General features: G+C 32.6%; 1 protein-coding gene across 2 annotated transcripts in view; it reads right to left on the minus strand.

Annotated features, from left to right (window-relative positions):
- TfAP-2 (transcription factor AP-2) overlaps positions 1–8196 on the minus strand; it is a 429556-nt gene extending 421360 nt beyond the window's left edge. For both annotated transcript variants that reach the window (XM_017628545.1, XM_017628537.1), the window contains exon 1: positions 8025–8196. In XM_017628545.1, the coding sequence (XP_017484034.1) occupies positions 8025–8087 (63 nt within the window). In that variant the 5' untranslated portion in view covers positions 8088–8196. The remainder of the gene's footprint in view (positions 1–8024) is intronic.
- Between the last annotated feature and the right edge of the window lie 4458 nt (positions 8197–12654).

Here is a 12654-nt window from a genome sequence, read left to right on the forward strand (position 1 = left end):
CCTAACTTTCAAATTTTCCTTATATATATATAAAATAGTACCCTGAAATGCCAGCTTAATAGGGTCGAGCCCCCCCCCCCTAAATTTCATTCTGGCTACGCCGATGCAGATACCAGGTTTTGCGATATATCTCCTTTATGTAGGAAACTAAACCCAATAAATTGTGTTACCGGTTTACGTACCGATCACATAGCAGTGAAAATCACTTAGATTGGTGCCATATAAAGTATATCCTCCATACCTCTGATTGTTTAGAGGCGATTTTTCATATAAGTATGTAACTCCTCTATCGATGTATGCTGATGTATTCAAAATCAGTAATCTGTCAAACTAAAATTTGCAGATGTTCATGAAAGGTATGAAGCCTTCGGCATAGCCGAAGACAACGCTGCTCTTACTTGTTTTTTGTATAATTCCTTTCTCCCATCGCCAACGTACTCATCGTAATCTTTATGAAATTGTTCATAATGTCTTTTTATATTAAAAGCTTTACAAAGAAAATGTTTTTTTGCAAATTAAGCATTGCGAATCTTCTCCACTTTGCTGACACAAGTATTTTAAACTCCATTCAGGGTTGAAACTCCTCGATTTTCTTTTTACAGCGTTCGCACTTGCTTCACACTCCGTCGACATTGTTAAAATAAATCGTAATGATGCAAGTTAAAAAACACAAACTTGTATTAAAATTTCAACGCAGTAGAACACATTTTTGNTGCAAATTAAGCATTGCGAATCTTCTCCACTTTGCTGACACAAGTATTTTAAACTCCATTCAGGGTTGAAACTCCTCGATTTTCTTTTTACAGCGTTCGCACTTGCTTCACACTCCGTCGACATTGTTAAAATAAATCGTAATGATGCAAGTTAAAAAACACAAACTTGTATTAAAATTTCATCGCAGTAGAACACATTTTTGTTTTTATGCATGCTGTCATATGGTCGGTTGCTCTCATTTGTCTCTAGCTTTGCGCTCATTGGTCAAACCTGTTTTGTATACGGTGAAATAACCCGAGCCGCCTGTTGCATTTTAAGGCACTTTTTCCACTACTATAGGAGTAGGTATTGTCTGGTATGTATGTAAAATAAGTACAAAAGTAACATTTTAAGGACCTTTAATTAGCGTTATCCGGAACAGAAGGCGTTACTTATCACTTCGCATAATATTATCTGTTCTATTTCTTATGAACCCACTACANCGAGCCGCCTGTTGCATTTTAGGGCACTTTTTCCACTACTATAGGAGTAGGTATTGTCTGGTATGTATGTAAAATAAGTACAAAAGTAAAATTTTAAGGGCCTTTAATTAGGGTTATCCGGAACAGAAGGCGTTACTTATCACTTAGCATAATATTATCTGTTCTATTTCTTATGAACCCACTAAAATTAGTATGGTTTAAAAGATTCATAGGAAAATCTCTACCTAAATACAACAATGACCACTTAGAAAACAAAAAAAATCTATTGTTCGTACGCTGTACGCAAAAGCTATCCTTTGATGGGCAACAGCAAAAATATTTACGAGTGTGCAAATAATATACATTTGGTGGTATCAAGGACAAACTCTGAAAAGCTCTGAAAAATAGTGAGCAAAAAATCACTACCTGCTACTGTTTTCGCAACTTAAGCCCTGTATGCAGCTCTCAAGAAAACGGTCAAGAAAAAATTGCCATTATTTCGCGTGTGTGTCCAAGAAATTTTGACATTTTTGATACCTCACAGCCTGTTGCCTCACTCTTTCCTCAAGAAATAATGGAACGGGCATATATTTCTGTTGCAAACCTGGGTTGCCTTGTGCTCTTTTTTCACAAAAAACTTTATAAAATCGTAGTAGAAAGCGTAATAAATTTCTTAAGAACTGCGTACTGCCTTAAGGAAATTTGACTCAAGAAAATTTCTTAGCCATTTCTTGTACGTCATTTTATATGGAGTTTTTGCTTTTCTTGAGAGCTGCATACAGGCCTTTAATATCGATCATTAAGGAAAAGTACAAAGAATGTTTATAATGAATAAGGTTACATAGTTTAACCAACAATAATTTTGCTTTCCTTTATGTATGCGTTTATGAACTTTTACTCACAACGACGTTTTCACTCTTCTATTGTTTATGAAATACAAATTTATACCTAAATGTATACATATATATGTATATGTACATATAAGCATATATACACCTACATTTTCGCTCAAAAGTATTTCATTATCTTAAAAGAACCAAATATCACAAAAAATTTCAACACAACCCCTTTTTGGTGAGTGATAAATAAAGATATACAAATTTTTAAATTAAACTCTCTTTTAAAAAGATATTTTGTGCTGTTAAACGTAATTTAATTTACCGGTTAATAAATCACCCAAATAATGCAAAATCTATTTTACAAAAAAGTTGAATTCAAAGCTAAATTAATGTTTCAAAAATTTATACATGTAAACCTGTGTATGAATATTTTACATAAATGTAGATTTCCGTTCAAAATATGCTCGTATTTATTTTCATTATGACATACATATTAGAGGTATACGCCGCCGAGCACCGCCGCCGTCGCCGTTTTTTGTCATTCCTCACGCGCCGCCGCCGAGATAAGAAAATATAGGCGCGGCGGCGGCGGCGGCGGCGTCCGGCGCCTAAGGAATTTTGTACAAAATTTTCATGATGTATGTACATTGAAATACATCGTTTGAAGGAACTAAATACTAAATTCTCGTATAAAAACACAATTTTACGAAATGAAAATTGCATTTTTAAAGGAGTTTTTTTCATAATTTGGGCCGCTGGACAAGAACATGATCTCCTTTGTTTTTCCAAAAAGAGCGTAACTCAGAAAAAACGTAGGTAACATATCTTTCGATCGAAAGCGATTATTACAGTTAAATTAGGATCGAATACTGGTAATCTAATGATTTTTTTCCGCAGTAGACAATTCTTTTCAACACTACTTTGTTATACACATACCACGATAACAAGGAATTTAAAACACATCAAAAACTTTAACGCCAATATCTCAGAAAGCAGTTTTTACAGAAGCTTCATCATTGCATCTAACTCCTCAATTATTAGAGATAAAACAAAAGACAAGTTTCCTGTGTATTTTTTTTTTAATATTTTAAACAGACTTTCAATAAAAAGCAAACACTTTTTTTTGCTAATTTTTACATTCGTAAGTTATTTTATTCTGGGGTCCTACATACGTAGTACATACAAGTACTAGGTGGACGTGTGAGAATTACATTAGCATTCTTTAGTGGTTGTCAAACACCAGGAAGCTTTTGCTCCCTCGCATCTAGGGGTTCGGAGCGAGCAGAGAGCTAAGGAGCAAAGGATTTTAGCTGGAGCGGAGCTGGAGCAAAGAGCTAAACCAATTAATTTGCTCTTTTGCTCTTTCAATATTTTGTTTTTGTTGTTTTCTGGCCTNTTCATCATTGCATCTAACTCCTCAATTATTAGAGATAAAACAAAAGACAAGTTTCCTGTGTATTTTTTTTTTAATATTTTAAACAGACTTTCAATAAAAAGCAAACACTTTTTTTTGCTAATTTTTACATTCGTAAGTTATTTTATTCTGGGGTCCTACATACGTAGTACATACAAGTACTAGGTGGACGTGTGAGAATTACATTAGCATTCTTTAGTGGTTGTCAAACACCAGGAAGCTTTTGCTCCCTCGCATCTAGGGGTTCGGAGCGAGCAGAGAGCTAAGGAGCAAAGGATTTTAGCTGGAGCGGAGCTGGAGCAAAGAGCTAAACCAATTAATTTGCTCTTTTGCTCTTTCAATATTTTGTTTTTGTTGTTTTCTGGCCTAGTAACGATTTATTTTGAAATATTTTTATTGGTGTTTTTCAAACAAATTGTAGGTAAGCTCAATCAAAATTTAAAAAAAATGTTCAGTTAATAAATTTATTTAAATTATTATTTTTTTATCACTGAAAAAGACTGTTTGAAATAAATTTCCATTATATTTAATTAACTTGGAAATTTTTTTAGTTTTCTTTTGGATGCAGAAGTGTACACATATATCTAGAAGCATTTCTGCATCAAAAAGAAAATTTTCAAAAACATGTCGCCTACGGGTTTGGCGGTTAGGGCTTGATATGTAAATAAATAAATAAGAAAGTTTTTTATTGGGAGCGGGAGTGGAGCAAGAGCGGAGCTCGGAGCGAAACAAAATACCGGAGCAAAGCTAGAGCGGAGCGATGAAAAAAAAACCTTTGTTCCGATGCCCTGCTCGCATCGCAATGTTTTCTACACAGGGTTAAAGTTCCCCCTTTTTGGTAAAAATTAGTATTATTTTTCATTACATTCGGTTCTCCTTAGAATCCACATTTTTTTTAAACAGTGGGTCAAAAAGGCCCGTTCTGGTTCGAGTTGAGGGGTAAAATTTTCGAAAAAAGTAGACCAACCTTATTTTCAATATGTAATACCAAAAAAATCATAAGAACTCGTAATTTAACGTAACGGTTGATAAGATTATTGCAAAAATTTATTGATAGCGATATAAATTACCCCAACAACTTAACTCTTTAAATTTTTTATTTCTTTAAGTTTAACTATTACATACGGATCTGTAGAGAACATAGAGAATGTATATGTATGTATATACATACCTCAGACCTTCTTCTGTTCACCCAGCCATCAGCGCCAGACACCCAACATTTTAATTCAAGTAGGAAGTAAAGTAATTTAAAGTTAAAACTAATTCAATGAATGAATTAAATAGAATTATAATCTGAATTGGAATGGCGAATGCCTAACGCTGACGAGATGACATTATAAGATTAGTACCCTCATGGCTCTTTGGAATCTACTTTATAGGAAGCAGCGCCGGCGTCTCCAGACGAGCCGGCGTCGCCGCCGCCGCCGATTCTTTTTGAAGTTGACCACGCCGCCGCCGCAAAGCCTGTCGGCGTAAACGTCTAATATGAATAACGATCGCTTAAAATCGATCTCAAATTTTGTACTTGCGCTGTAGTAATTTTAGGTCTATGTTATGTAGTTTGACAATTGTCAATTAAATCTAATTCTTTGTATTGCAAGCACTCTATGTTTTTCGTTTTTAATCTCATAAATTTGTTATAATGACTTTAGCTAAAATTTCAAAATCAAAAGTTATTAAAACAAATTCTATGGGACTGAGAAATATTATTTTATACTTTTTAGTCTATTTATAAAAGCGTGACATATTAAAAAGCTTTTTTATTTTTGTGTTGGTGTTGGTTGATTTTTCCGACAGGGTGGTAAGATCATTTATTTTTGAACGAATTTCCATCATCCCTTGTCAAGTTTGGTTTGCAGACAAACCGGTNATACTTTTTAGTCTATTTATAAAAGCGTGACATATTAAAAAGCTTTTTTATTTTTGTGTTGGTGTTGGTTGATTTTTCCGACAGGGTGGTAAGATCATTTATTTTTGAACGAATTTCCATCATCCCTTGTCAAGTTTGGTTTGCAGACAAACCGGTTTCGGCATTGTGCCATCTTCAGTGTCATGACAGAAGGAAAAATGACACTGAAGATGGCACAATACCGAAACTGGTTTGTCTGCAAACCAAACTTGACAAGGGATGACGGAAATTCGTTCCAAAATAAATAATTTGTTTATTTAATTTATTTATTTCTGAGTACCAACAAATGAGCATCTGAAAACCTCAAGCTTTAGGTCAGTTCGCTCAAAAAGTAGTAGAACTAGATTGTATACGAGTTGCACTAGAAATTTCTTGCTTTTTTCGATTTTAGCGAGTACATTAGTCATTTAAGCAGTTAGTTTTGTTATAAATAGCTATTTACTGAACTTTACACATATAAGTACACTCTAAAACATTTGTATAAAATTAAAACTACAATAGGAGTAAATTCATGTTTAAATTATTTTGGTGTCCAAAAATGATAATTTTTGCACCTACTTATGTGAAAAACCAAAAATTGTTTATTATTCTTAAAAAAATGTGTAANGTCTAATATGAATAACGATCGCTTAAAATCGATCTCAAATTTTGTACTTGCGCTGTAGTAATTTTAGGTCTATGTTATGTAGTTTGACAATTGTCAATTAAATCTAATTCTTTGTATTGCAAGCACTCTATGTTTTTCGTTTTTAATCTCATAAATTTGTTATAATGACTTTAGCTAAAATTTCAAAATCAAAAGTTATTAAAACAAATTCTATGGGACTGAGAAATATTATTTTATACTTTTTAGTCTATTTATAAAAGCGTGACATATTAAAAAGCTTTTTTATTTTTGTGTTGGTGTTGGTTGATTTTTCCGACAGGGTGGTAAGATCATTTATTTTTGAACGAATTTCCATCATCCCTTGTCAAGTTTGGTTTGCAGACAAACCGGTTTCGGCATTGTGCCATCTTCAGTGTCATGACAGAAGGAAAAATGACACTGAAGATGGCACAATACCGAAACTGGTTTGTCTGCAAACCAAACTTGACAAGGGATGACGGAAATTCGTTCCAAAATAAATAATTTGTTTATTTAATTTATTTATTTCTGAGTACCAACAAATGAGCATCTGAAAACCTCAAGCTTTAGGTCAGTTCGCTCAAAAAGTAGTAGAACTAGATTGTATACGAGTTGCACTAGAAATTTCTTGCTTTTTTCGATTTTAGCGAGTACATTAGTCATTTAAGCAGTTAGTTTTGTTATAAATAGCTATTTACTGAACTTTACACATATAAGTACACTCTAAAACATTTGTATAAAATTAAAACTACAATAGGAGTAAATTCATGTTTAAATTATTTTGGTGTCCAAAAATGATAATTTTTGCACCTACTTATGTGAAAAACCAAAAATTGTTTATTATTCTTAAAAAAATGTGTAATATTTACGTTTACAACCAAAATATCGAAATTTTATGCATGAAGTGTCTAAAAGCTCACATAATGTTTTGTTTCACACTAAAATGTCTAAATTTGACGCTCGAAGTGTCTAAAAGCACACATGATGTTTGATTTTACACACTTATAATCGTTTTTCTCATGAAATAGCAGTAATCGTTTATTTGTTGTGAAATCGTCGCGTCAGTCGGTTTGGTGAGAGCGAATTTTTAATTGTTGGTGTTCTTCGGTGGAAAATTGGCGCAATAAATATATATTTATAAAAGCATTCAGTAGTATTTTTATAAGTTCATAGTTCTATACCTAAATATTTTGGAAATGTTTGTATGTAAAGTGTGTGCTAAGCAGTTTTGTAAATTAAAGAGTTATCATTTGCATTTATATGCGCATAGAGAATTAAATTGTAATATGTTTGAGTATTTGTTTCCGAAATGCAAGAAAAAATTTTCAAGCTATAATGCTTATGAAGAGCATTTTTCTAGAAATCATTCCGAAAGAGGCTACGTGGTTAAATGTGTTACTTCTATGAACGGCAAATTTAAATGTTCGATGGAATATAAGTATTTAGTATATAAACTATTAAGCATCTAGTGTCTAAAATTTTGAACATTTATTGCGTAAAATTCTACAAGAGATGTTTAAAAAAATAGTTGTGTAATTTTAGACATTTATAGTCGGTAATGTGTTGCCTGCCATTATCGAAATAAATTTGCCAAAAATGGTTTAGAGTGTAGATAGTACTAACGATGGTATAGAAACCGGACTTGGCAGTGCAGATGCTTTGTAGCGGCAACAATATGCCAGTACGCAAAACATCCCCATCTCCATATACATATGTATATGGAGAGGCGTATACTGGGCATATGTACATACATACATATATACTTAGCTAAACATAAATCTGTGGATACATACATATGTATGTAATAGAATAGTTAATGCCGATCTCCAAAATTACTATGTATGTAAACGAAAAAGCATACAAATTCTCTAAACTATTTTTACTTTTCCTTAATAATATATAATTTGTAAGTGCATTAAAATAATGAATTAATCCCAAGTCCGAATGGGGTCTGTAATTCTTAGTTAATATAATCGAGCTATGAATGTATCAATTTACCTAGAATAAATTAGTTCCTTATTTATTATCATATAGAAGAAGTAATTATAGTTTGCCTTATTACCTGGGCGTCTATAACCGTTGGCATATCGATATAGGCTAAGGTCATGTTCACATTTTTTATCATAAAAATTAAAACCAACTCGTTTATTTTTCGCCAGCTTTTATAGGAAAACAGGCACAATTAATGTACTATACCTACAAAAACACATACATATGCATATTTAATGCACCTTCTGTAAAAATTTAATTATTCTATCACTTATAGGCACGTTTGTTTCTCACATTTATCTCGTATTTATTTAAAATGGACACTTTGTTATATTATTTGTAAACAACACGTATCTACCTAAATCATTTTACATACATAATTTGAAAGAGGAAACAACGCAACACGATTACACCTTCACGCGTTACGCGGCAACTGCGAATAAGAATGGTTTAAAATATTTGCCTTCTTACACCGCTCAACTACTGGAAAAGAGCCAAAGGTGCGCAAATGACGCAAACGCGTATTTTGCAATTTGAAAAAGCTACAAATTCCATAACAAAAAAAAAATATAACGTGAAATAAGAACTATAGAAGAATTTTGAGTACGCGCACGATAATACATAGGTACATGGCGGCTAGTCCGCTTTATCCCGGCATTTGGCTTGCAAACGACCTGGCTCGTTAATACTTCGTGGCGTTCATCCACTCGTAATATTCGGGTCTTTTGCGCTGAAAGCAAACTGCCATTAGCTACTAACCGCGTGCGCTGCTCCATGTAATGTGACAAAGCAGCAACTGTAAATAGCACACACTCATCTGTGTTTATGCATATCCGTATATACATATGCATATGAATGTTTACATCCAAACATACTTATGCATGCAAATATATGTATAGGTACATGGTACTTGATACATATGTATGTACACATGGAATTACGTAGTACATACCACCGATAAAAAGACATGTCATAGTTTTAAGGTTTTAGTTCTAAAGAGCTAAATTGTAAGTTGTATTTGTATCGAATCCCAGCTCTAATCAAATCAAATCAAAAGGCTCTAAAAGATAAATAAATTGTTTAAAAAGGTCTTTCGCTTTAAACAAGACGGGGCAAAACCTAGTAGGTGTAGGGCTGAGTACATCCGACTGGAACCAATGCGAGAGCCTAGTACGCAAACCGCTTCCTGGCGAAATACTTGACGGTGCACAGTGGGGCAAAAAAAGTTGCTGTGGACAAATTAATTTTGAGAGCTAAATATGAACCGATTTCAAGTTTCTTTTTTTTAAATATAATAATTGTATTCAACAATTTATATTGAGCTCGAGGCCGTTTTATAAATGAAAATTTATTGTGGAAAAGCAACAATAGTTTGAAAAAATAATAATAATAATAATTAATATTAATTAAAGATAATTAAATTTCGCGTCCATCTATCTGTGGCGATTTTTTAGAAAAGCTCAAGTCTTTTATTTATTTATGTTCAAAAATGAAAGAAACAAAATTTTTACGTTTGAATGCTTCCAATTTTTTGGAAAATACTTGAAATTAATTTCAAATGCCTGGAAATTATTCACAAACATTTTTCTATAGGACACATTTAATTAAAAAATTTATTTCATTTGTTATATATACTATTATATATTTTAAAAGCCGTTTTTTTGAAATTTTAGACATCGACTCCAGACTATTCAAGGTTGATAATAGATGAAAAGTAGGGCACAATATCTCTAAACTAAGTTGCAGCACTCTGCGATGAATACTTCCAGAGATATATTGTGTGAAAACTTTGGTTTGTATGGGAGGTGCCCCACCCCCTTGATATGTATATCGAAATTATTCTTAATCTAATGTCATCGTTTGAGGGTCTGAGTCGATGTCTAAAGTTTCAAATATATCGGTACAGCGGTTCTCGAGTTTTTCGATTAGAAAAACGGCTTTCAAAATATATATCAGTATAGATGGCAAATTAAAATTATTCTTAAATTAAATGTTTCCTATGGGAAATTGTTTATGACTAGTTTTTTAAAAAATTTCAGGCATTTGAAATTAACTTCAAGTGTTTTCCAAAAAATTGGAAGCATTGAAACGTAAAATTTTGTTTTCTATCATTTTAGTTATTTTATGGCCTTATAACAATTATATTCAACAATTTTTATTGAGCTCGAGGCCGTTTTTAATGAAAAACTTATTGCGGAAAAACAACAATAATTTGAAAAAATGGTAGAAGCATGGGCGTAGCCAGGTAGGGGCAGGGGGGTGCTCGAGCCCCCCCCCCCATAACTTTCAAATTTTCCTTATATATATATAAAATAGTACCCTGAAATACCATCTTAATAGGGTCGAAAATTGCCAACACTGATGTAGAACAGACACAGAACCCAAATAATATCAAATTCATTGAAATTATTTTCAGCCTCTCACTCGACAAAATGAGTAAAATACAACTGGCTATACTCGATAGAGACAAAAATTGCCGCCACAAATAAGAGTTAGTATATTTTGAGTGTGTTCTTGTTTTGGTGCAAATTACTCTTAGTAATTTTTTGAATTAGTGTAAGTGCTCATTTGCACTAATTTTTATGGATCATGAATAAGTACACTAATTTTATTAATACTCAAAGCCGGTCTCTGGTTCGAATCCTATTGAAAGAAGTCTGATGAGGAAATGTGGTAATTTCCGAAATAGCTATCACTTCTACCATTTTTTCAAATTATTGTTGCTTTTCCACAATAAGTTTTTCATTAAAAACAGCCTCGAGCTCAATAAAAATTGTTAAATATCATTTTTGAACATAAATAAATAAAAATTTTGAGCTTTTCTAAAAAATCGCCACGGATAGATCGACGCGAAAGTTAATTATCCTTTATTTAAAAAAATAAACTTGAAATATGTTCATATTTGGACTCTCAAAATTTATTTGTCCACAGCAACTGTGCGGTGGTACCAGGGGGATCGGTACTTGGACAGTCGAAGGTTTAGTTCGGGTTAAAGTCCCACACTGACGCACACAGTGCCCCTTTTCAATTATAGAAGCCAAAAGTCCAAAATTAAAATATTTCAGATGTCCATGATTTTTGGTATTCTGGCTGACAAATATTCAGCTCCTAAGTCAATCTAATAAATTCAAAAGAAAAAACAATACCAACAAAAATAATCGCTGCCAAACGTGGCTTATTGTGACGGGTAAAAATATAAATTTATTATGGTCTGATTCGCACAACTTCGCATAAATTACAAACTTTGATTTCGTATGTACATTGTATGTATTTTGTATGTATTCCATTACCCATAACTTAGCAGCACTTTTAAAAACTTAGTGATCTGTTGATCAGGTTGATCATTTTTCTTACATATATATAAACAAAAGATATTCGAAAAATTTATAATTTTGAAAACATTTAAATTTTTAATAGAGCAGATCTTGCAAGTTTAGCCTCAGTCAAACCAGTGTTTATATCAGAGGCGGGCATTTTTTGATTTTCCAAACACATGTAATTGGGCTTCAAAATGCTGCTTGCTGCCACGATGTAGGGAGACAGAGGTGGCGTAATCAGCAGTACCGCTAATTTGTTCTTGGCGAATTTGACAGAATAAGTCGTTCGTGTGACGTCATTTTATAAGGCTTTCGCACGAGGCGATTTTTCAGGCAACTTTTAGTTGAAAGCAAAAATCGCCTCGTCCGAACGGCCTTTCAACTAATCGCTTTCAACAAAGTTGGTCGCCAGCCAACTTTGAGCTCGTTCAACTTTTTTTCCTTGCAACCCTGTGTTTGTTTACATTCTGTATCAGTGTTGGGAAATTAAATTGTTCCTTCAGTACGAAATCTATACAAAAAATGTACTTTTCGGNATTTCAACCGTGTGTTTGTTTACATTCTGTATCAGTGTTGGGAAATGAAATTGTTCCTTCACTACGAAATCTATACAAAAAATGTACTTTTCGGCTATAAATTGTATATACTTTTTAATTCGCTCATATATTTTCTTAGTACATTCCCTTCAAGACCAATGATTTTATGGTATTCATAAGTTTTATTGTTTATGTACATACGTTTACGTATTTTACACTTTTACAAATTGATTCCACGTGCACATGTATTGCATTTAACGCAAATATGTATGCACACATTTTCAGGTATACATCTTAACAAAAAGCATATTTAAGTTATTATTAATGGATAAAAGAGACATTTTCCTTTGGATTCAGTACTAAAATTTGACATTTTAATAGCATTTCAAGTGCTTATCAAAACTTTACTACAAGATTTGCCCATTTGTCTTAATATTATTCAATTTTAATTATTGTTTGTAAAAATACGGTTTATATTTTAAGAAAAGCCGTACAAATCCAAGGTTCAACCTTTGTGCAACATTAAAAAAAACCAACACACTTTCGTAAAAATTTCGAGCTTTTTAATTCGATTTCCTAGATTTATTTTGAGTGTGCGGTTTTTTAGCCCATTAAATTTTAATATAACTAAGTTTTTTAAGATTTCTTTGATGAAGGTGTTGCTAATTTCCTCCATATAAAAAAATCGTCGAACACACTTCGTATGGAAGAAAATGGCTGACATCGTCGACAAAACTAAATTGCCAAGTTCAACGGTAAGTCCCAGCTACTTTAAACTTGCACTTTATTATACTAAAATTGAATGGGCTAAAAACTAAAGAATATTAATAAAGCTCGAAATTTTTACGAA

This window comes from Rhagoletis zephyria, unplaced genomic scaffold, assembly GCF_001687245.7.
Source record: "Rhagoletis zephyria isolate East Lansing unplaced genomic scaffold, Rhagoletis_zephyria_1.1 Rzeph_scaffold_00076, whole genome shotgun sequence".
NCBI classification, from domain to species: domain Eukaryota; kingdom Metazoa; phylum Arthropoda; class Insecta; order Diptera; family Tephritidae; genus Rhagoletis; species Rhagoletis zephyria.